The 26,255-nt window shown below is 39.5% G+C and overlaps 1 protein-coding gene across 3 annotated transcripts in view; it reads left to right on the top strand.

Moving 5' to 3' along the window:
* Positions 1-26,255, top strand: part of GRIP1 (glutamate receptor interacting protein 1) — a 318,436-nt gene that overhangs the window by 216,152 nt on the left and 76,029 nt on the right. For all 3 annotated transcript variants that reach the window (XM_011929263.1, XM_011929262.1, XM_011929261.1), the window contains 3 exons: positions 5,058-5,244; positions 5,833-5,978; positions 17,601-17,681. In XM_011929263.1, coding sequence (XP_011784653.1) covers positions 5,058-5,244; positions 5,833-5,978; positions 17,601-17,681 — 414 coding nt within the window. The remainder of the gene's footprint in view (positions 1-5,057; positions 5,245-5,832; positions 5,979-17,600; positions 17,682-26,255) is intronic.

Genomic DNA, 26,255 nt, shown 5'->3' with positions numbered 1-26,255 from the left:
GTTGACCACATTAATGAAGCAGGATAATCAAGCTCATTTTTTTCTCCTCCAAGTTAATATTGATATTTTTTTCTTTTGGTTCCTTATCTTTAAATCTACAATATATCTTTTTCATATCTGGTAATAATTTTCAAAACTTTTATAAGTGTAACTAATCAATACATATAATTTCAAATGAAATTTTGCTCTGTCGAATAAAAGATTCCAATATGTCAGAGGACTCTCAGAGTTAATTATAAAATCATAAATTATTTACTATAATGCTATATGTATAATATCAATTGTAACTATATAATTATAAAACAATACATAATATGTAAATTTATTTTAAATCCTAAATTCAATTTTCTAATAATTTGTATTATCTCAACTTGCCTCCAGATAGAGCTTATAAATTTAATAATATTCATATTAAATTAGTACTTATTTTCAAAACCTTCTAGAGAATAAAATTATTCAACTATCTTCTCTATTTCAAAAAATATAGCAAGTCTTTCTTTTGAGAAGGCTTCACTATATCTAATATAATCTCACCTGTTACTATTAAACTGACCTCTTTTTTTCTTGGCTCTTTCTTAGTGAAGATGGTAAACAGCTGCCTTAAAGTTTCTTAAACAGCTTTTAACTCCAATTAAGTAGTCTGATAATCTATATCAAATTGTGATCTCAAGTGAAAAAACATTAATGTGAACTTATAAAAGAGTCACAGAAAGTAAAGGATTCCTGATTAAGTCCGAAAAGCTTCACCTAGAAGATAAGTGGAAGTTACCTGCTAAACATGTGATGCTGTAACGTGATACTCCCGTCTTCTATGAGAAATAACTGGAATGCAACGTACTCTCCAGGTCCTTATTGACAGGAAATGGTGTCTCCCAGTGGTTTGGTGCCACTGATAGCAAAAATTATGATCTGGAGAGTAATCACGGTACACTCTACATCAGCAAAACCACACCAGAACATGTGATCTAAATTAGTACATGACAGTCCATGTGTCAGACCTGGCAATTGCAAGCTTCCACCTATAAGAAGCATAGGGTTGGAGGCTACCTTCACCCCCCACTGCAGGCTATGTTAACCTTAATCCAGCTGCAACAGAATGAGGATGGTGCTTCTTAAGGAAAAGTCGATATTTTTTTCTTACTCCTCCTAGACAAATGATCTACTTCACCCTCCCTTGCCCCATCAGCTGCAATTACCTGGATCCTGAAGAATGACTTGTAGTTCCTTATGGTAACTCAGCAGCGTCTATGAGAAGTGTTGTTTCCTAAAAGGAATGTGCAGATGACATCCCAAAACTTGATTCATTCCCCATTTATTCAGCATTTATTGAATATTCCAGGCACTAAGATTTCAGAGATTAAAAGAGCTGGTTCCGACCTTTCAAGGACTCAGGGTCAGTTGGAGAGAAACAGGCAAATAGAGACCTGATAAATGCTGAAACGGAACCATGTATTAGAAATGTGGAAATATAGAAAAGTAAGTACCTAATTCTGCCTGGATAAAACAGAGAAAGGGACCCAGAGCAAGAGCTGAGTGGCAGAGGGCACAGTATATATGAAGACACAAAAGTGTGTCAAGAGGGCTAAGGCACATGGCACATGAAGGGACCACAGAGAAACGGGAGAGTGGGTGGGCAAGAGAAAGGAACTGATGAAGGATGCTGTGTACTCTGCTAGAATTGAAAAGTTTGTTCTATAGGAAACAGGGAGCTATTGAAAATTCAAAACGGGGCAGGGGTTACCTTTGCATGTTAGGAAGGCTACTTTAGCAGCAATTGGAGGCTGTTTGCATAAAACAAGAGGCAGGGTCACTAGTTAGAAGTCTATCCAGTAATGTACACTGGTGATGATGAGGCCTTGCTCTGTAGTAGTGACAATAAGAAAGGGAAGAAAATTCACTCAGTTTGGAAAACATTGAGTTTGAGGAGCCAACGAGACAGTTTGTAGATGGGATACCCATTGAATAGAGAAATCCATCACTGGAGCTTGACAGAAACTAAGGAGAAAGAGTTGAGAAGATACATGCAGAGTAGATAAGTTGGGGCCTCATCGTATCATTAAAGTTTATCTGACGGGAGGTTCATCTGGAAATAATATGTAGGGAATATTGCACATGTAAGGACCCAGAAATAAGTAAATTAGAATAATTCAAATGAAAAAATAATGAAAGCCCAAATTGAGGTACTGAAATTAATAAGGGAAAAGAGGATTTTTGTAAGATATATTTCAGTGGCCATCCCAAAAGGATTTAGCAGTGGATAGAATTTGAGACAATGGGGAGTTGTGAGTTAAGGCTACTTTGAGATTTCAATCCTAGAGAGCCTGTTCACAGAAATAGTAGTGGCAATGAGAGAGGGAAGAGGATTCGCTCAATTTTGAAAACATTGAGTTTGAGGAGCCAATGAGAGAGTGTGTGGATGGGATACCCATCAAGGAGGGAGATTCATTACTGGAGCTTGACAAAAACAAGAGAAAGAGTTGAGAAGATACATGAGGAAGACATATAGGCATGCTGGGAATGAATGACGGAAAGAATGAGGGTAGAAAAGACTTGGAGGATGGAACTGTGCACTGGAATGCAGAGGGCAGCAAAGCAACTGGCTGGGACTGAAAAAGTAAGACACTCGAAACAAATCTTCATCAAAACCAAGCAAACAATTTTAGAAAGCAAGGGATGGTTCTAAAGCCAGTCACCAGGTAGAGCAGATGAGGCCATTGATTTTAGCAATCAGAAAGTCATCCATGAGAGCAGTTTCGGTAAATGGGGAAGGCAGAAACCAAGTTTTTAGCAGCTTCAGAATCAGTACACATCTATAGACAGAGGTCAGAAAGCTGGGGGAGTGAGTAGAAAAGTTTGGAAAAGAAGCAAGAGAGAAATTTTTTCATGGCACAAAATCATGGGGGGTGGAAAGGGATAGTATTAAAAACACTAACAGGGGGAATTAGCCTTGAAATGGAAGGAAGGATACAACCTTCTGTAGTGGGGGAAAAAAGGAAGAGGGAACAAATAATGATAAAGAGAAATCGAGGCTAAACAGAACGTTGTTTATGGAACTCTGGTCAAAGGGTTGCATCTTTTCAGTCTTATAGGAAATGAGGAGTAACGTTTGACCATGATTTAGGGTAGAAACATTTGAGACAGATCCTTTGTGGAATGAAATAAGGTGTCAAAATATCACACAACAACTAACTTAAGGGCCTAATAGGATTGTGAATTTGTAGTGACTTTTCCTAGCACCCTTCAGCAACTGAGTAACAGCAGTGGAGCTGACTGGACATTACTGAAGAGTATAAAATATTAGGGTATAGAAAAAAATCCCAAGAGGTTAAAGAATCTTTGAGCCTAGGAGATGCATTATTAAAATGCTCACCAGGGGTCCAGGCGGAGTGTGGAGAAAATGATGCCAGCAAAGCCAGTGGGCAAAGACAATGGCTTTCCACCTGCACTTGCCAGATCTCCACATGAGGCCAGGGAAAGCCTCAGGGGTCTGCCATTCCCACATCAACTACAGTAGCTGTTTTTATCTGGAATACAAAGGTGGCCCTTATATGTTTTCATTTTAAGGGGGAAAAATCTGTTGTTAAAATGTTGTTGGAAAACCAGTAGACTCAGGAGACAAGTGAGAGGGAATGGGACTGGAAGTCATAAAAAGGAGACAGATTGCAGGAAGTGGGAAAGATGGCTAATAAAGGCTGTGTGATCAACAAGGGGGATTCGGATATCAGGATCTTGAAGATCTATTCGTTTTGAAGGAAGATGGGGACCACCATAGGGTTCTGCTGGCGAGAGTGGAAATAGGGTGGCATTGCTAGGAACTGACAGGGAGAAAGTTGAAGAAGCATAAAGCCAGCTTGCTAGAAGGTTATCACCATAATGTCAAAGAGGCAGAGGACAAGGAAAAGCTATAGGTTAGAGGAGGCAGACTAAGAGGTAAGTCCTGAAGTCATGAAGAAAAGGGGGAGAATTTTGAAAAAGTAGATTATGGGCTTGAAAATGAGACAGAGCAGAAATAAGTACAGAATATGGAATTTTAAATAGGAGTAGTTCAATCAATGTATCATATGTGGAGAGCAAGAATTATGAACCTGTCTTCCTGCCATTTGTAGAGGGAGTAAAAGAAAATGGCTTTTGGAGAGGGTTATGAGGTATATGGTGTCATCAGGTTTTAATTCAAGGGGGCCAGACTCTTTCTGGAGGAAGAGGCAGTGCAGCATAGGACCTGCAGGCAGAGACTGCTCACAGAGAGCACAGGTGGCCCAGCTCCAATGGGCAGGGCTGAGAGAAAGGCATGGAGGAGTGGAGCAGCCCTTTCATGAGTTGGGAATGGAAACAAGATGGAGACATCTGCTGGAAGGTGTAGATGAATATCAGAGAGATAAATGAAATAGGATAAATAATAGGAAATAAATGAAATACAACAATGTAGACTAGAGACCCAGTAGGAAAGAGCAAGTCTGAAGAGACCAAACTCTGAGGGGACAGGAGAAATGTACAGAGTTTAAACAACATCATCATGCCAAATTCAACACTAGATTAAGGAGCAGCACAGCCTCACCACTCCAAGAGTCAGATTTAGATTAATTATTTCTTCAAAGCTGAAGGTAGGATTGTTTAAAAGTCACAAAGTCCAGATGCAAATGGCTAAAGTGGAAAAAAACATGAGACCAGCTAGCTCAACTCCCTTTTTCTTAGGATGTAGACACACAGAGAGACAAAATGGCCTACCCCAATGTTCCCCAGCTGGTGCTCAGTGATAGGGCCAGTACTAAAACCCACGTATCCTGACCCTAAGGCCATCCTCTTAAAGCCCCCACAATGATCCTTGTTTTGAGGAGTGGGGAGCCAGCGTACAGGGATACACTGATATTATTATTGAAATGTGATGAATATTGAGAGATTCACTTATCTTTTTCAACTTTTGCTAAACCAGAGGCCATAATTTAACCTCCCACCATTGCCATTAAGTTTTAATGCAGAGACACGATCTATTTTGGAAATGCTGGTATTCCTGGTGCTTGCTCCAACCTAAAGTCAGTATTGTCTGTTTGTTCCTCTAGTATCCTTAGCCTCCAGCACAGTGGGATTGGCTGGGCAGGTTGTTCACACAGAAACCACAGAGGTTGTGCTGACGGCAGATCCTGTCACAGGATTTGGGATCCAACTGCAGGGCAGTGTGTTTGCCACAGAAACTCTCTCTTCTCCACCTCTGATTTCCTATATCGAAGCTGACAGCCCAGCAGAGAGGTGAGACTCTTTTACAGCATCATTTTCTGCTCTGCGTTTCTGGTACCTGCTATCTTTGAATGGCTAGTGAATTATGAAACATTGCTCAGTGTAGGAAATGCAAGACGTGATGAACCCTCTTCTGACAATAAAATTTTATGTTCTTGATCAGGTTTGAAAAGAGCAATAAGCATGGATGCCTTTAACTAGCAGATTTTGTCCATCAAGGGACTAGAAGCTGTATTAATTAAAAAGGAGAAAAATTCATAAATAAAACATATCCTGAAGTTCAACTTCAATAGTTTCTGCCATTAGGGAATATACATTCATCATTACTAAATATTGGTTTGGATCAGATTCTAACAATGCCATGGTTATGAATTATTAATTACTTCTCTGGGATACTTCAGGATTCCCCTGCTTACAATTATAACCATGAAATGCAACAACATAAGATGTTGAAGTTGACCTATATGATGCCCACAGCATTGAATAAGCAAGACCAAATTATGATGCTATTTTGCAAGGATCAAGCAAGGTAGATTTGGCAAGCTCAACTTGATAATTATTTACTCCATCTACAACCTCTCACATGTGGTTCTAAATTAGATGTGGGGTGCTACAGATTGGAGACAGAGTGATGGCCATCAATGGAATTCCAACAGAAGACAGCACCTTCGAAGAAGCCAATCAGCTCCTCCGAGACTCTTCAATCACGAGCAAGGTCACACTGGAAATCGAGTTTGATGTTGCAGGTATAATCATATCACAAGTCAGTGACAGAGTCAGGAGTGGACTGCATGTGAATTATATTGGTTATGTGGCAGAGAGGAAACTATTGTTTTATATGCTGAACATGCTTTTGTTTAGGAGGTTTGGGGTGTCGTTGTGTCGTTTTGAATTGAGCATTGTTTTCGATTATTCCTTAAAATGTCACCACACGAACAACTGAAAATAAATGTGACAAATTGAATAATAGCCACAACTACAGAGGCGATAAAAACAAATCATGTGGCCTTCATTCTTTTATTCTTCTGTATACTAGAGAAACCATATTCTTCAGTCAGAGACAAGTAAAGCCTCTCTTTGACCCTTCACACTGCAAATAACACATGAAACTTCTTTTGAGAGCAATGAAAATTCCCTAAGTGTTTTTGAACAAGCCCAGTTGGCGAATAGTTTTTAATGTTAAAGAGAAATGACAGCAGATACTTGTTAAAAATGACAAGGAAGACTTTATTGGAGACTACTGCAGTAGGGGGTCAAGAATATTGCAGTAGGCCAGAAATGGTGGCTCACACCTTTAATCCTAGCACTTTGGGAGGCCGAGGCAGGTGGATCACCTGAGGTCAGGAGTTTGAGACCAGCCTGGCCAACTTGATGAAACCCTGTCTCTACTAAAAATACAAAAAATTAGCCAGGCATGATGGCGGACACCTGTAGTCCCAGCTACTTGGGAGGCTGAGGCTGGAGAATTGCATGAACCTGGGAGGCAGAGGTTGTAGTGAGCCGAGATCACACCACTGCACTCCAGCCTGGGCAATCTGGGCAACGAGAGCAAAACTCCATCTCAAAAAAAAAAAAAAGAATATTGTGGTAGGGAGAGAGATTGAACCCAACTCCAAATATAGCCAGGGCAGTTGGGAATTTATAGCCAGTAGACAAAGTGAAGAGGAGGCAGTCATTGAATGGAAAATTACTAAAAGGAACTTGATTAAATATCAAAGGTGGAGGGCCAAAGGGATTCTCCCTAAACTGACTCAGCAGGATTCTTGCTAAAATTGGGCTCCCAGCCCAAAAAAAAGGCATAGTCAAGAAGAGGGCTCCAGGGAACCAAACTAAAGTTTGGTTAGAGTCAGAGTCCTGACAGGTGTGTGGATTTTAGAGATTGGTGCTAGTTCCCATTTAAGAAAATTGTCTTCACACAGTGAAAGACTACCTCACAGACCCAGTAACCCTTACCAGTTAGTAAAGATATGCTTGTGGACACAGGGATCACATTACTCCAACAAATACTTACTATTTACCATGGGCCAGTTATGCCCCTACACAATGTAGATGTAATAATGGACAGGAAAGTTAAAAAAAAATTATATATTTTTAAAAACTTATATTATATGAAGCTCACATTATAGCAGCATATAGAAAGTTAATTTAAAAATTAACAAATTTTGCCAATGTGGTGGCTTACACCTATAACCTCAGCACTTTCGAGGCCAAGGTGGGAGGATCACTTGAGCCCGGAAGTTCAAAACCAGCCTGGGAAACATAGGAAGACCTCATCTCTTAAAAAAAAGAAAAGAAAAGAAAAGTTGTTTAAGTTAGCCTGGCATGGTGGTGCAAGACTGTAGTCCCAGCTGCTCAGGAGGCTGAGTTGGAAGGATCACTTGAGCCCTGGAGGTCAAGGCTGCAGTGAGCAGTGGTTGTACCACTGAACTCCAGCATGGGTGACAGTGAGACCCTGTCCCAAAAAATTAAGTAATTAAAATTAACAAATACAAATTTAGAGAATAAGTGCTCTAAGGAAAATACAACAGGATAGAGGGTTAGAGAATGACTTTAGGGGAGCTAATTTTGTAGGCTGATGCTCTAAGGAAGTGACATTTGGGCAGGGATAAGAAGGCTGAGAAGGGTAAGTCTTGTAAGGCTCTCAGAAGAGGCATTCTAGGGAGAGGGAGTAGGCAGTATAAAGACCCTAAGCCAGAACAATTAGCTTGCTGGAGAAACAACAAAAAGAGCTGTTCCTGGAACAATTAAGGGAGTTGGGTTTGGATTGGGTTTGGATTTGGTGATGGAGTTGGAGAGTTTACAGAGACTGAGTAATTCAGTGCCTGGGGAATTTAGATCACATTCCAAGTGTAATGAAGCCATGGAGTATTTTATGTGGACGAGCTAATCTGAGGAATGTTTTAGAAAGAGCCTTCTGACATGGGAAGGGAAAATAGCAGAAGCAGGCAAAACCAGTTTGGAGATTGTGGCAGTTGAACAGGTAAGATACGATAGGTGGTAGTGCTGGAAGTGGTGACAAATAGTGGAATTTAGGACATGGCTTGACACAGAGCTAATAGCACTTGCTTATGGGTTGGATATGGAAGGTGAGGGAGAAGGAAGAGCATGGATGGCTCTTGAGGTGTGAGGATGAGCAGTCGGGTAGACAGTGATGTCTTTAGCTGAGAAGACTGGAAGAGAGAAAATTTGGAGATAGGAAAAATAATTCTATTTTAGAGATGAGTTGGCAAATCCACTGCCAATACTAGAGAAAAAAGACAAGCATGTCTGTTCCTTAATTCAAATGACAGTTATTGAGCACCCATTACTAGGTGCTAAGCACTTTGCTGTTTTCAGATCATTGAAAGAGAAAATAGAAAGGATCCATATCCTCAAAGAGTTCAAAGCTAAATAGGAGAGAAAGAGCTGCTGAATGGTAAGAATAGACTTGCCAAATTTGTGCTGCCACTGGAATGCAGAAAGAAGGGCCCAGGAGAGAGTAGTGCAGGCATTACCTTTTGGAGCCTAGGATTCGGGGTCTGGGCTGGATAGCAAGACCGAGGAGTAACCAACATGGCAGTGATTGTTAAAGTCATTGGAAAAAAGGAGACCACTAAGGAAAGAGTGGCAGTAAGAAAGGGACTGAGGAGGGGACTCTGCCTAAGGAATACTGAGACTTAAAGGGGAAAAAAATATGAGTAAAGGTGATGAAGGTGCACCTTGAGAAATGGAAGGAGAACTAAAAGAAGGTGGCATTTTGGAAGCCAAAGAAAGAATTTCAAAGCAAAAGTCACTATTGATAGCTTAAAGGTACTATGGAGAATTCAAGTAACATAAGGTAGGAAATGTCCTTTGCATTTGGCCATTAAGAAGAAAGACATTGCCATAGTATGAAAAGATCTGAGAAGTAGGGGCAGAAGTCAGATTGCAGTGAGCTGAGGAATGAGTGGAGAGTGATAAGTACAGAGATGCTCTGCTTGCTGTCTGCTTTAGAAACTGGATTTTGGAAGAGAGTTTGCCTGGAAAAATGCACTGAATGGATGAAAGAGACTGGAGACCACTGTGGGCTCCTCTTTTGAGAACTTCTGCATTTACTTATACACTTGTTGCTCTATTTTATGTTTTATTATAACCTTTATTCAGTAGTTCTCAACTGGGCTCATTTTTGCCCCAGGGGACATTTGGTGAGGTCAAGAAATTTAGCTGTAGAGAAAGAAGAGACAACAGATAGTGGGAGACTCAAAGTTCAGAGGGGTGTTATTTTGTATTGCGGCTTTGTTTTGTTAAGATTGGAGAGATTGAGCATGTTTGGGGACTGACATGAATGAGGGAGAGAAGAGATAATAATGGAATCAGATCCACAAAGGAATGAGAAAGAGCAGTCCAGGACAGAAGGTAGAAGACTTCTTCTTATGAGTTTGTAGAAAAGGTTATGAGACACAGAAAGACAAACATTACCTGTTCTCACTTAACTGTGGGAGCTAACAATTAAAACAATTGAACTCCTAGAGATAGAGAGTAGAAGGATGGTTACCAGAGGCTGGGAAGAGTAGTGATGATAGTGGGGATAGGGATGGTTAATGGGTCCAAAAAAAATTTGGAAAGAATGAATAAGACCTGGTGTTTGCTAGCACAACATGGTGACTGCAGTAAAAAAATAATTTAATCATACATTTAAAAATAGCCAGAAGAGTATAATTGGATTGTTTGAAACTCAAACTATGGGTACTAGAGTGGATGGATACCCCATTTGCCCTGATGCGGTTATTGTGCATTGCATGCTTATATCAAAGTATACCATGTAACCCATACATATATATGCCTAATATGTACCCACAAAAATTAAAATAATTTTTAAAAAGAAAAAAAAAAGGATGTGAGAATGTAAGTACATTTTTAGCTGGCTTTTAGATGGTTCATGTAAGAACTGTCAAGCAAGGGTGAAAAGATCAGCAGCTTGGAGGGTTGAAAAGAATGAAGATTTAGAATAGCAAATGGGAGGAATGCATGAAGAAACCAACCAGAAGCCTGTAAAAGGGTATTCAAGCAGAGTCTGGAAGCTTGAAGTTTATAGCAGCATCAACCTACACAGTGGAGTATGTTGTTGTTGTTTATTTTCAGGAGACCTCAGCTGCCAAGTAATAAGAGCAGAGAAAATGAATGATTAGATTGAGCCAGAGATTGAGGTTTCAAGAGAAGGTTCAACAGAAGAACTAGTTAGGGAGGTTTGATATGTTTCTGGGAGAGCAGATGAATAATTATGATAGTAACATCATAATTATTATGGTAATATTTATCAAATGCTTGTTCTGTGGCCTGTCACTTTCTAAACTTGGTGTGTGCATCAAATTGCTTAATTCTTATTAAGCAATGGAAGAGATTACTATGATTACGTACTCAGAAAATTGAGGCACACATAGTTGATAGTAGGCTGGAATTTTAACCCAGGCAGTCTGGCTTCAAAGGCCACACTGGCAGCACTACACTACACTACTGTGTTTGAAAGAATCTAAGTGGGAGAGATGGGAATCAGTAATAGATCAGCCAGATAGACTGAGAGAAAAGGGAAGACTTAAGAAACTAGAGATCTTCAGGAAGAAAAAGGGATAGTGAGAGAAAGGAATGAGAGAGCTGATGTCTAGGAGATTGAGGCCCAAGTGCTGTATTAGAGTTTAGGATCTCAGAGACAGTCAAGCAAGACTTATGGTGGTGATTTGCAAAAGTAGAGTGGAGGTAAAGATCCTCAACCAGGAGAGATCTGAGAATTGGGAACACAGTGCAGTGGAAGGACCAGTCATGCAGTGAAATCTCACAGAAGGATGGCAGGACTTAGAATTATGAGGGGAATATGAAGTAGCTGCATTGCACATGCCAAGCACAACACCACAGAAGGAGCTTTGCAGTAGCTGCTTTCTGTCATGTTTGGGTGGTTTGACTCACTTCATTCAGGTCTTTGCTCAAATGTCACTTGCTCAGAGAAGCCTTCCTCACCATCTATCACTCTCTATTCTCTTGCCCAGATTTATGGTTCTGCTTAGCCCTTCTCACACTCTGACGTTATATTGTATATTTGTTTGTTTATTTTTGCTCTCCTCCATTGGAAAAACCTATGAAATCAGGGACTTTGTGGGTTTTGTTTATGAATGTACACCTAGCACCCAATGTATTGCTTGGAATACAAGAAGCTCTCATTTAGTCAATACTAGGTGAATGAGGCCAGGTGTGGTACCTCACGCCTGTAATCCCAGCACTTTGGGAGGCTGAGGCAGGTGAATTACTTGAGGTCAGGAGTTCCTGACTAGCCTGCCCAACATGGTGAGACCCTGTCTCTACTAAAAATATAAAAATTAGCCTGGCGTGGTGGTGTGTGCCTGTGATCCTAGCTACTGTGGAGGCTGAGGCAGGAGAATCGCTTGAACCTGGGAGGCAGAGGTTGCAGTGAGCCAAGATTATGCCACTGTACTCCAGCCTGGGCAACAGAGCAAGACTCCGTCTCAAAAAAAAAAAAAATACTCAGTGAATGAATGGATGGAGAGCAGTTGGCTCTCCTGAGGAACTGGGATCAGGAACTTCAGATTGCATTAGGAACTGATATCATCCCCACTGTTTCTCTGGGGTTCCTGGTCTCTCGGTGCTGCTTGTTTCTGCATATCTCCTCCATTTGTCCCTATAGACAAGTTTTCTCTGAATTTTTATTGTATGTAATTGTCCCATCTTGGCTAAAGTGCCCAGCCAGTTCTAATTTCTCATTCCCAGGAGAAAGAATCTAATTAGCCCAGCTTAGGTTTGGTATCCTACCCTTATAGTCAACTGTGACCAAAGCAAGAATCAGGTAGGACTTTTTAAGGATGGGTCAGATGATGGTAGCAATATGGTTTTCAAAGAAGGCTGTCCAGCAACCCCAGAATGTACAATAACTACAATAATACAACATTAATTGTTAATTATTGTTGACTACAATAACAGAACATTAGTAGTGAAATGCCTCTTATAATCCAATACCTTTATCATTATAAATGGGGAAACTGAGGCTCAATTGGGGAAACCCAAGGTCATACAGCAGGGTGAATGGTAGACCTAGGTCTGTTGACTTGTAGTCTCTCTTCCCCATATCACATTGCACTGACTCTTCCAAGAGATGTTACCAGGATGAAGCAATTAGAGCAGGAGTTCTAAACCTCTGCCCCACTGACATTCTTTGTTGCAGGGAGGTGGTTTGTTGAATATTGTGTGCACTGTAGTACATTCAGAGGCACCCACTCACTACATTCCAGTTGTGAAATTACCAGCACAATTTACTCTTCTTCATAAGCAGTATCTAAATATTTACTTATGAATATATATGTGTGTGTTTTAATATTTGTTGATTGAATACTTTAATATCTTAAATTTAAGCTCCTAAAAAAATAAGAACTCTGTCTATTAAACCCAGTTTGTTCAGTACCCAGCTTACTTGATAAGGGACAGGAAAAGGAAATGTAAGTTCATCTCCCACTGCCCTTAATTGTTCTGGAAAGTAACCCACTACAAATAGATGGACATAATATAGAATAGGGCAAGAAAAGCTATGTTCCCATCTTATTGTTCCTTCCTCATGACAGACATCACTAGTTGACACTAGTATTCTCCTGCTGAGCCCAGATACAGCATCATGGTCCTCAATAAAACACTCTAGTTAGTCATTACCAATCTACTAGTATCTACTGGAAACTATTGGATTCGGAAGAATCCTTTCTAGCCAGTCAAGAACTTGGGACATTGGTGGGGAATATTCATGTGAGTTGTTTCAAGACTGCTCAGTACTTCTGAATCCACTCCTAATTGTCTGGATGTAAGCCATCCATTTCCAAAATTCTGCCTCAGAAATATTTTACAACCAGATATTAATTCCCAAACCTTTGGACCTCAGAGACAAATTATCTCTATTTTATAAATATTTTAAGTGACATGGAGTGGTTAAAAAAGCTTGACTCATTTTTGCCCAAATCTCTCTCCCTTTTCTCCTTTTTTTTTTTTTTTTGAGACAGAGTCTTGCTCTCTTACCCAGGCTGAAGTGCAGTGGTGCTATCTTAGTTCACTGCAACCTCTGTCTCCTGGGTTCAAGCGATTCTTGTGCCTCAGCCTCCCAAGTAGCTGGGATCATAGGCATGTGCCACCAAGCCTGGCTAAGTATTTTTGTATTTTTGGTAGAGACAGGGTTTCACCATGTTGGCCAGGCTGGTCTCAAACTCCTGAGTTCAGGCAATCCACCTGCCTCAGCCTCCCAAAGTGCTAGAGTTACAGGTGTGAGCCACTGCGCCTGGCCCCAAATCTGTCTCTTTAAATATAGGTACTGTACTGCACAAATAGCATAGTAACTTTAATGACATAGTTTTAAGTTAAAGGTGCTTATAACCCCATCATGCTAATATATTTAAGTGTTTATATTTCTTACCGAAATCCTTACCATACATATAATTTTATAAAGCTGTAATCATAATATATGCACAATTTACATTTTACCTTTTTTGTTACTGTCTTTTAAACACCAATCTCCAACTAATGTCATGAATAATACCTGAAGTTTCTACTTTAAGTCTGAAGTTATTTTGTTGGAAAAAATATATATATCTTTGTTCTGGAAAAAAGTCTCAGTGAGAATCCTATCAAAGAATGTTTGCCATCATTATGGAGCCCCCAGTGCCTTTCTCTACATTGGTGGGAGTTAAACATTCACGTTCCTCACAAAGGGTGTCTGCATTGATAAATAATGATGTGGTTGTTATCTTACTGTGCCAACAATGAATGCTTCAGGCAGAAGAGCAGACCACTTGGAAAGAAGGAGATCTTTGTTTACCCAAATGTGTTTTTAATTATAGTATTAACAAAGATAAAGCAAAATCAGGGAAGCACAAAATAATTACATGCGAGTCTAACAAAATAAACATCATTTGTTCTTAGATTCTATGTACTTCCTCTAAACCTGCTGTTTTTCCAAATATTGGATCTTTCCCTCTTTACTAGTGTTTCTTTAAGAAACCCCAAATTAAATATGCCTTTGCTTTAGCAGCCAAATAATTATATGAGAAAAAATAACAAATATAAAATAAATCATGTTGGCATTTAAAGATTAAAATGAAGCTGCAGCTTGATCAAAGAGATTTATTAGTTGATATTTGTTCATCATTATGAATATTTCAAATCTCATGTAGTCAGAAGTGATTCATTACTGTTTTCTAGGAAGTGATAATATCTCCTGCAGTGTCATTAACAATGTTAATCTTGGTCAAGGTTCCCTGGATTAAAAATTTATAAAAGCAAAATGTTGCTGTAGTAACTATTCTAGAACAGCATTTTCTGGCCCTTGTGTTTCAAAGACCTCACTTATACAAGCTTAGCATCATGGGCAAGATGCTATATACATATACAGATATACAGATATACATGTACAAATATGTGTATGCTCCCCTCGCCTTTCACAGAGAATTGTTTCTTAAAACAGAAAATATTAAATGGGTAGGACAGGTGCAGTGGCTCCGCCTGTAATCACAGCCTTTTAGGAGACTGAGGTGGACAGATCACTTGAGCCCGGGAGTTTGAGACCAGCCTGGGCAACATGGCGGAAACCCCATCTCTACAAAAAATACAAAAATTAACTGTGCATAGTGGTGGGTGCTTGTAGTCCTAGCTACTTGGGAGGCTGAGGCAGGAGGATCACCTGAGCCTACAGAGGTCAAGGCTGCAGTGAACTGTGATTGTGCCACAATACGCCGGCCTGGGTGACAGAGTAAGACCCTGTCTCCTAAAAAAAGAAAAAAAAAAAAAAACAAGGAAAGAAAATATTAAATGATCACACGTTTGTGAAATGAGTTCTACAAATAGTGATGCTTCCTGCACATTTACTTATGGGCCATTTGTGTGCTTTGTCCGAGTAATCAAATCATTTATTTCTGCTATGCCCGTAAACACTTGTGTGGAGGCTTTCTGTATGCCCTCATCCCATTTCCTCTACCGAATCAATGTGTTCATCAGGGATCTTTCAGTTGCCAGCAAGAAACATGCACTCCACCTAGTTTAATCAGAGAAGAGGCATTCACTGGAAGTGCAATCCGTGTTTCACAGCCAGAAAGGACTAGAACCTGACTTCAATGGCTATCAAGGCCAGGCACAGGCTCTCTCCTCACATACACTTGCTTCTTTCTTCCTTCTCTCTGCTGACTGGCTGCTGGTGCATATGGGTAAAACCTGGTCACTTCCAAAGACCCTCTCTGCCCCCAGTCTGCATGCTAATTCCAAATTCTTAAACTGTCACTTTGAGAGTGGAAGGAAGGTGGCAATTAGCCTTTTGTTGTTAAAGCATGGTATGGGGAGGACTCAGGAAAGGCATGGGTTGAAAAAATATTCTGTAAGAAAACATTTATGATATTTGCAGCTCCTGAAGTCAGGAAGTAAAGCACACCTAAGTGTTTTTTACCTATTTCATTCTCTTTTTCAGATTAGCCAGTCTTTTTCAAATCTCCTGTGGGAAATAATTTTCTCTATCTCAAGTCCTGTTGAGAAATTGAAAGGGTACAAATTCTTAGTGAATAAATAAACAAATAAATATATGTGGATTCATTTCCTGGCCCAACAGAGTGTTAGCTGAAGACAACCCCGAAGTCGAAGATGTTAACTCAGTCCATAACACTCACTTGGTCGAGGGAGGAAGTGGGAAAGGTAGTTGATTCCTTCGCTCCCCTCTGAAGTAAATAAAAACCAGAGCAAAGGAGAGGCCAGAGAAGGAAGACCCCATAGCACCACTGATGCTGAGAGGGCCAGTTTGGGGATCCTTTTTTATAGGTGGCTTTCTAAAAGCCAAGCGGGCCCAGGGAAATCAAATTTCTGTTGTGTGCTCCAGTTTAACACTGTATAGCAAACCTTCTGAGTTGAAAAATCAGCTTCTGCTCTTATGAGACATTTAATACCTGAATTTCTCCTCGGAAAGGATGAGAGGTCAAGAAGAGCAATTCAAGGTTGAACAAAGAAGGGAGTCCTCTCTGTTTCCATGAATCCAATACTAACCATCACCCCACTTTGCACTGACTCAAATGTGTTAAATATGTGATTAGTAAATTGAGCTAAGGGCCTGAGGGCCTAATAGTTCTGCTGTGGTTAATTGTTTGTGTGCCAGATGGGCACCTGCCTTGAGTCAAGCTGATCAAGCGGGCCGAGTGGATACCTCTCCCATCCCACATTCCTCTCCTTACTCTAAAGTTTCCACTGTTCCTGAAGCCTCTCCCCACTTCTTTCCAAAACCATCAGAAAGGATTATAGTCATTAGCAACTTAGCATGAGTAGATGCTGTCTCTTCAATGGATATTTCCATTTTAAACTTATCATTAATTAAAGGTCTTTCTGACTGTTAAAGGAATTTTAAGAAGAGTATATTTAAGAATCTGTAGCAATTTCTTCCTTTCTCAGACATTAATTAGGTCTGGATAAAATCAGCTTAGCTCTGTCCTGGGTTGAGATTCAGCCAGTGCACACTGGTTCTCTCTCTGTTGCTTTGATATTAGCTTACTTCTATACCAACTGGCCAGTATCTGAGCCCACTTTCACTCTCTTCCAGTTACCTGTGATCCTCTCTGGAATCTCTAAAAGCTCCGCATTATACAGAACTGAAGGATCGTTTAATGTAGTTGGAATCTCCTGGGTTCCTGTGTTCCAACTCTGTGGTCAGCATCTAGTCTGATTGGTTATTTTTGTCTTTTTGATTGATAACCAGTACTGTTCTGGTTGTGAAATATTTTGAATGTCACTCCTGATTCTACCTCTTTAATTGTACTTTCACTTTTTACATTACAAATTGAGGCACCTCTCCACTCACTCTCAATGCCCAATCAACAACCATCACACCAAACTGACATCTCTCCTGAAATCTGTTTTCCCATATATCTTCAAACAATAAATAGGGGTAGAACGGGGTTGGGGGAGGAATTACTGAATAGCACACTCTTGGAAAATATGGTTGGGGGTGGAAAGAATATAATAGGACCTAAGGTTCTTAACCCTTTACTACACCTAAGGATCGCCTAGAGATCTCTAGGCCTCATCTTTAGAGATTCTGATTCGTAGATTGGAAGTATTCAGGAATCATTATGTGTAACTCCCATTCCAGGTAAATTTGATGTAGATGGTGCGTGCATCACACTGGAGAAATACTGAACTCAACTGTTGCTGTGAATTATGCACAGTTGCCTATGAATAAGAAGTATATTCATCACTAGGAGCTTAATTTACCAGGATTTTAAAGGCATTCCTACAGTTTTAGCTACAGTTGATTATGATGCAAGTATTCCTAATGCATTTTTATTGATGGGTGCTCCAGTCCTCAGTGTTCTATTAACACATTTTTTTCGTTTTGATATTAGAGTCTGTGATCCCAAGTAGTGGAACATTTCATGTAAAGCTCCCTAAGAAGCACAGTGTGGAACTTGGAATAACCATAAGTTGTAAGTAGAAGTTATTTCTTCTAAATAATTTTTAAAGACATTAGAAAACTGTGTTGTCAAATGGTTTGCCGGTGTGACAAATGTTTTATATGTGTTTGCCAAGTATTTATGTCATGGTACAAAAATGTGGAGTCAGTTACACCTCCAGCACTTACTGGCTGTATGAATGGGACAGGTTACTCAAACGCTCTCCAATCTTGTGTTTACTGCAAAATGAAAATAAGGATAGCTAGAAAATATAGGATTGTTTTAATTGTTGAATAAAATTGCATATTTATATACCTAGTACAGTGCCTGGCAAGTGATGAGTCAGTACTAAACATGTATCTCATACAACTATATAAATAGTTAGATGAGAGATAGATGCATATAGATTCTCTACATTTTATATTGTGAATTATTAGTATATTATATAATACATATTATTAGTATATTGTATATTAATTCACATAGTGTATTGTGAGTTAAGTTTTTATAATAATCTATTTAACAAAAATTACATTTATTTACTTTTAAGGCTATCTTCCCATCTGTCCACTATGCATCTATAATCCTTTTCACAAGACTAAAACAATGTCTCTTACTTTAAGTAAATCCTTGAATTCGTCCATGATGCACAGTGTCTAGAAAACTGAATCAGAAATAAAAGTGGAGCATGTAAATGTACTCAATTCCCTCCTTTCCTTGGGCTTTAGTTTTATAACTGCCTTGGTAAAAACAACTTTGAAAGTGTTAGCTCCAATGGACTTTTATAGAATGGAAATTGAGGGTTTTGGAGGGCTTTTAATATCCATAGACTAAATGCATCCATAAATGTACCAAGAAAATGAAGCAAATGTTAAATGCTTAAAGACCAAAGGAGACATACAGGTAATGACTGTGACCAAGAGCTGGTTTCTTCAAGAAAGACTGATGAGCCACATAAAAGTGCCTCACTGCACTCTGTCAGATAGCATTTCTGTCAGTGGTTCAGGCCAAAAATAAATAAAAGTTCTCAATTGGGCAGTATGAAATGGTGCTGTCTGATTCAACATGGACGATATAAATTTAATACTGAAAAATGAAATTTTATTTATAACCAATAATCCATACATATCTACTGCAACACTAAAAAGAATGGTACTGCAATTCAGAATAAATATTAAGAGCAAGAAGCCACATGTATGGGAGAGAGCCTAGATCCCCCAAACCCTAATGTGACCTAGTGGGAGAAAAGTAGAAAGATGGAATGGAATTTTAGAGACTCCAGCACTAACCTAAGTGCTCCTAAAGTTGTTTTTCCCCTTAATTGGGTCACTTAGCCTCTCAATTTTTTCACTGTGCAGCAAAAATGGTATGTCACTATAATGTCCACAAATAGGGCTACTAAAATTAAGAAAGCATATCAGAATTTACTGTTCCAAACATATTTAGGGCTCAAGATGGCTTCTGCATGCAAACCCTCATGAAACTTTAAGGTTATTCTTTTATTTCGTTTATTCCAATCCATTCATTTATTCTGACAGAACTAGCTGTGGGAATGGTGCATCTTGGAGTTCTGCAGTGTACCTGCCTCTGTACACGGAAACCCTGCCCCCGCTTCCATTCTTTCATTCTTCTGCGTTCCCTCAACAAATTCATTCTGAATGTCCACCATGCTCTAAGCCCTATGCTAAGTTTTAAGAATATAAACCCTGGCAGGGCGCGGTGGCTCAAGCCTGTAATCCCAGCACTTTGGGAGGCCGAGATGGGCGGATCACGAGGTCAGGAGATCGAGACCATCCTGGCTAACACGGTGAAACCCCGTCTCTACTAAAAAAAATACAAAAATCTAGCCGGGCGAGGTGGCGGGCGCCTGTAGTCCCAGCTACTCAGGAGGCTGAGGCAGGAGAATGGCGGAAGCCCGGGAGGTGTAGCTTGCAGTGAGCTGAGATCTGGCCACTGCACTCCAGCTTGGGTGATAGAGCGAGACTCCGTCTCAACAAAAAAAAAAGAATATAAACCCTGTCCTTCTAGATGCTTCCTGCTGATTGGCATTGTGAAGTCATCTATTCCTCAGAAGCTTCTATCGCCACTGCCACACAGTTATTTTACTCTCAAATTTTAAGTAGGAATATTGTCTTTAAATTTCTTTTATACAATAGATATATTCTTAATTACAAATTGATATAAATAAAAAATATAATTTAATCAGAAAGTATCCATCTAAAAATAGCCTATGGTGTATTTCTTATTAAAAAGTAGACATTTGTATGCCAATTTATTTGAGATGTAGTCTTATACACAAACTACAAAATATTTGTTTTATTCACATGAAGAATCATTTAATATTATGCTTTATGATGGTGTTTTGTTTTGCATAAGTGTTTTACTTCTAAAATGGGTTTTAGTAGCAACAATGGCAACAATGTAAAAACCTCCATAAAGATGGCTTGAATTTTAGCCAGCCACAAGCAAATGCATTCATGGAAGCTGAAGTGTTATGCTGTTCCCGAACAGATAAATGATACATGAGCTTGTCAAACATGCCTGTCAGTTATTCTAGAGCTACAGCTCCATTTACACAAGTAATCGTCACCACCGTGCTGACTTTTGTGTCTCCTCATGGAAAATACTCATATTTTGCCAGATGAGAAAGCAGACTTTGCTCTTTAAAAAAAGAAAAATAAATCTCAGAATCCATTTTCATTGTTATGAGTTAGTAAAATCCTGAGGCCTAGCACAGTTCCTGATGTACAAGGTGCTTATATAATACTCTGTTTGCTGAGTGAATGAATAAGGGGCTTTACCTGCAACTGTTTTACTAAGCACTATGTACTCCAAGAAATGAGCCTCCAAGGGAGATGATGAATGAATATAAATGTTTGTGCAAAGGCTGATGCATGGACGGAAGAAAGATTGACTTGGAAAATGATTAAGAGCAAAGACTCAGAGCCTAGACTGTCTCATGCCCTCATTCCCTCAACCTCTCTGTGCCAAGTTTCTTCATGTAGAAAATGGTGTACATATTACCTTCTTTATAGCATTGTTGACAAGATTAAATGAATTACTACATGTAAAATGCCTTAAACACATTGCGAACCCTAGCAAACATTAATGATGATGATCTTCCTCATTATTTACTTTACACACAGAGCCTTTTGAAATATTTTATTATTTATTTATGTTTTATTTTTTGAGACAGGATCTCACTCTGTCTCCCAGGCTGGAGTGCAGCGGCACCATTATGGCTCACTGTAGCCTCAACCTCCTAGGCTCAAGCAATCCTCCCACTTTAACCTCCCAAGTATCTGGGACTACAGGCATTAGCCACCATGTCTGGCTCATTTTTAAATTTTTGTAAAGATGACGTCTCACTGTGTTGCCCAGGCTGGTCTTGAACTTCCAAACTCAAGCAATTTTCCTGCCTCAGCCTCTTAAAGTGTTGGGATTACAGGTGTGAGCCACCACACCTGTTAAAATATTTTAAGCACAGCTCCAGCCCACAAAATCTAGTGCCAATGTAAGGAGGAAATCTGGGAAACCTCTTCTCAGACACACACAGGTACTGTTAGTGAAACCGAGGCACTGCAAAGACTTGATTCTTCTCACTATCTCTATACCAAGTCCCCTTTCTGTCGTCTTCACCTCGTGCAAGCTCTGGGTATTAAGAAACAGCCCCTCATCTCTGGAAGCATACCAGCAGAGCCTTTACGGCTCACAATTCATACCTAATTGACTGAGAAATGAGTCTGTCTGATTTTAGACACAGTGAGCAGTTTCAGACTAATTTTCTTAAGTTCCGATGACACATTTGCAGCATGTTAGCACTAGGCATTTCCTTTATTGATGTTATTGCTATAATATAGAGTGATTTATTGTAGCAAATAAAGTGGAACAGCCTAGCAGAAGGACGCAGTTCGGAACTGGAAGTCACATCCTGATGCCTCAACACCTTAGCCAGTCAGAAATCTCAGAGCTCATACCTTCCTGCACAGCCCACCTCTCTTTCAAGTCCGCGAGTCCTGATTGTCTCTGTCACGTCACATTATCAGTAAAGTCCTTTTTACATGGGTGTTTTCCCTTGAGGTTTTATTACAGGGGTTTGTGTCTACTTTGTACCAGGCATGGCACTCTGCGATTGTATGTGTTTTCTTACTTAATCCTCAAAGTAGCTCTGTGACATCTATCTCCATTTTACAAAGAGGAAACAACAACTCAGCTGGGTAACCTGCCCAAAGACCGGGGGCTAATAAAAAGTGAAGCAGGGATCCAAACCCATTGTCTCTGACTTAGCAGTGGCTTTATTTTCACCACACCACTCATCCCTATCACCATCTGATTAAAGAAACTCCCTATATCCTATATCAGAAAAGCAAAAGGCAGTATTTTGTGAGAACAGTGAATTCATTGGCTTTCCTTTTTAGTTCTGACTGAAATGTTTGTAGGAACAAAGCCTTGCTTTATTTTCTTATAAAATCATAAAGCAGCATTTGTGATGACAAGCACAGCAAATCTGTCATTCTTCCCCTAAGTCTTAAAATGTATTTAGAAGAGATTGGTTCCTGTTATTTTGCCAACTTTGCAGTAAAAACCTCTGCTCACTGCTCCATTTCAAATCAAATAACTTGTTTTACTTACCATGTATGATGTATACGGCTGCAATTAAAGTACAGCTGAATGATTAAGAGTTTGTATGTGTATGTGTATGTATATCTGTGTGTGTGTGTGTGATGATGAGTGGTTTTTAAATTTCTGAGGTCAAAATGTCACCAAACCAAACTTGGGTCCACTTGCCCAGCATATAGAAAATGCCAAACACTGACACTAGGATTTTCAGCAAGAGAAAGTGAAGCATTTGTTGCAAGGCACCAAGCAAGGAGAATTAGGCAGCTAATCCTTAAGACTTGAACTCCCTGATGGCCTAGATGGTTTTTAAAGGTAGAAGGTAGAGGTTATAGGCAAAGTTATAAATCAATACATGGAGACTTTACATTGGTTTGGCCTGAAAAGGCATGTATCTTAAAGTGGGGGTTACAGGTCATAGGTGGATTCAGAGAGATATTTTTTTTAATTTGCAGGTGGTTAAAGAAGCAGGGCTTTGTGTAAAAACTTAGAGTCAGCAAAAAAGGAAGGTTAAGGTGTGGTCTTTAGGCATGACTCTCTCCAGGCCCCTGAGGAAGAAATTTAGAACAAAAAACGGTGGAATTCAGTTCTCACTTCTCCCTTATCTCCATGAGATCTCTGAGGTCTATGTAATGGTGGTCAACATTTTCCATCTGGTGTGGGTCCAGGTTTCTGAAAACCAACTTAAGAACATATGTTAAGATATTATCTTTTAGTTATGGGGAACCAAAATGCTCTGTGATTCTGACTTGCTTGGGAAGCTATTGTTTAAGTTCTCAGTATTGTATCTTCTTGCTTATAGGGTTGCTCATTTACTTTTCAAGCCTACCTAGGTGCCTGGAATTTCCCTTGAAAGGACTATTTTTTTTTTATTTCTATGTTTGGGAGAGGGGTGCCCAGCAGGACCCTAAAAGGGGTCCCTGCTCTGTTTCAAAAAGACAGTAGCTTGAACACAAACCTTTATTTCTTCTCCCAACCTACACTCCACTTTAAATGACAATATAAGATTTTTTTTTTTTTTTTGAAAAAAAATTTCTCTTTATTGCCCCGGCTGGGGGGCTGTGGGGTGATCTCGGCTTACTGCAACCTCTGCCTCCTGGGTTCAAGTGATTCTCCTGCCTCAGCCTCCCGAGTAGCTGGGACTACAGGCGCCCGCCACCTCGCCCAGCTAGTTTTTTGTATTGTTTAGTAGAGACGGGGTTTCACCATGTTCGCCAGGATGGTCTCGATCTCCTGACCTCGTGATCCGCCCGTCTCGGCCTCTCAAAGTGCTGGGATTACAGGCTTGAGCCACTGCGCCCGGCTATATAAGATTTTTCAAACGGCAAAACCCCATAAGGACAAAAAGAAAAGGAAACTAGACAACAGCAACCAAATTTGGCAAAGAAGATAAAGAAAGATGAATTTAACTAAAGAAGCAGAGGGGAAGCTGATAATGAGCCTGATTTCTACCCTATACTCCAAAGAGGCTTAGGGGCCAGAAACTTCAGGGAGTACATTTGATGGAAAATCCTAAGGCAGAGAATTGGTTGAAAGACTGCTAAGAATTACCTTAGTCTTTAGATGCCTTCCCCAGCTCCCGAGTACCCTTCCCCTACCCTGGCAGAAGCCTAAAGTTTTCTTCTCTGGAAAGCATGCAATAGAGAGTTCTTTGGACTGAGAGCACACAGCTGAATGCAGCAGTACAGCTTTAAAAATGGAAATTAGGTGAAGGTTTACATACTGAATGTTGAGACTGGGAGCCTTCTTCCCTCAGGAAGCTTAAAGAAGCCAGGTAGCCAGGTTTAATAGCCTTCAAGTGGGAAGAAAAATCAGGACCATCTGACCCAAAGAAACAGCCCAGCCTGAACTTACAGTTAAGACCATAGTCCACAAGCCCCACTTGGGTACACCAAGCTTTTGAACAGCTGTTTAGGGCCACACTCTTTAATATAAACAGACAGCTAAGAGAAAAATGGACACTTGAGGAAGAATCTAATATGTGAGGCTGTCACCAGAAACAAAGAGGGAAATCAGAGAAATAGCACATGCGGGAAGAAGAAAACAAACCAAAGAGAAACCTATCATTGACGTCATTGGCAACAAATATATTGCATTCATGAGGTGAGCAGGAAGTGGGTGCTTTTACAAAATGACATTCAGAGGGGAAAAAAGAGACCTTGAAAAGAGTATGGCAGAAATGAAGAAACTTCAATACAAATATTGGAAAATAAAGTTAAGGAAAATGTCCAGAAATTAGAACAACAACAAATAAATGAAGAATCTGGAATAGACGAGAAAATTATACAGGTTGAGTCCGAATGACACAACATCCAAGTAATAGGTGTTACAGAAAGACAGAGGAAAGAAACACATCAAAGAAATAATTGTATAAATGTCTTAGAAATTATGGATTTATTTTCAGAATGATGGGTCCATACCTATGGATGAAAGTAGCCACAGAAAAGCTTGCCATCAAGAGATCTGAGAACACTGGACAAAGCAGTAATCTTAGAGGGTTGCAGTGCTGGGACAGCAGGGCATGGTGGGGTGTCATACAATGTGTTAGAATAATACAAACAATAATCAAATAATCAGAATAGCATCAGGCTTTTTAACCACAAGTCTGGAAGCTAGAAAGCAATGGAAAAGTGCCTTCAAATTTCTAAAAGAAGGATTGCCAGCCTAGAATTCTTTACTCAGCAAAGTAGTCAATCAAATATGAAGGTAGAAAATGACATTTTAAGCTATATAAGGTCTCAGTGAACTCTTCTCCCTTGCAGTCTTCCTCGGGAAGCTACTGAAGAATGTGCACCACCAAGAGTGAGAGAATGAGAGAAAGTAAAGCCAGAAACAGGGAGAGTTGGGTTTAGGATACAAGGGCTCTAAGGATGCAAGAGAGAAGAGAATCTCTGAGTTCCCAGGGTTTGTGGGAAGGAAGTCCCCAAGATCTGTGTGGCAAACCTAGAAAGCAACCAGTCTAGACAGGTTAGCAAACTCTGATAGAATTCCTAATAAGATTTAACACATTGAGAGAAGATTTATATATCCTGGGAAATATAAGGAGTTGAATTAATAATAAACACGAGAAAACAAAGCAAATAAAAACATCAAGACAACAGATAATTAAAGGAAATACATATTCTGCAGAAAAGGAAATAAATCATGGAATGCTATATGACTTATCTCTGGATGCTGTTGACATAGTCATGCTAAAATAAATATCAAATGTTGATTAATAAATACCAAAAATTATGACAAAATGGTATTGGGAAAATGGAGGGACAAGAAGGGTATATGAGTATGTTAGTGGTCTAGAGGTTGGAGAAACTAACTCTTCATCTTTCGTAATAGAAAGTAAATAGAAATGACTAACACCAAAACATAATTTGGTAGTAATAGTCATATGTTACATAGCAATACGGAAACAGCCAAAAGAATTGAAAGCAGTTGCACCTGGAGAAGCAAGAAATTGAGAACGGCTCTTTCAGAATTCTTCACTCTTTAAATTGTATGTGTGTATATTTTTGGTACAAAGAAAATAAATTTTAAAAAGTAATATAGTAAGTTGTTTCCTTGTGAGTACCAAGAATGTATATCTTAGGCAGAATGAAAAAATCTCAATATTGCAATGTTATTAAGATGGATTCTTGTGATCTGGGATAAAATTTCCGATGACATTGTCTTGCTAGATTGCAGAAGAGCTGTAGACACAGATGACAATGATGAATTCTGAACAAGCTTGTAAATGACTCAATGCAAATCTAGTAACAACAAAAACACCTGCATTGGAGATACAAGTGACGAATTTGAATGAAAATCATTTCATAAAATAGGAATGGGAAAGTAAAGGATTTAGCATCATTGCTCTTTTTTGTCAGACTTTTAGTTGTGTATTTTACCAGTTAAGTTGAAATTTCAAGGAGTTTGAAATTTCAAAGAGATGTGATTGTTTTTTCTGCTTCAGAACTTAATAAGCTTTTGTTGCCCTTTTCTTCTTAATCACACTCT

Source organism: Colobus angolensis, unplaced genomic scaffold (assembly GCF_000951035.1).
Source record: "Colobus angolensis palliatus isolate OR3802 unplaced genomic scaffold, Cang.pa_1.0 Scaffold80, whole genome shotgun sequence".
NCBI lineage: Eukaryota > Metazoa > Chordata > Mammalia > Primates > Cercopithecidae > Colobus > Colobus angolensis.
This window is presented reverse-complemented; position numbering and strand designations above follow the sequence as displayed.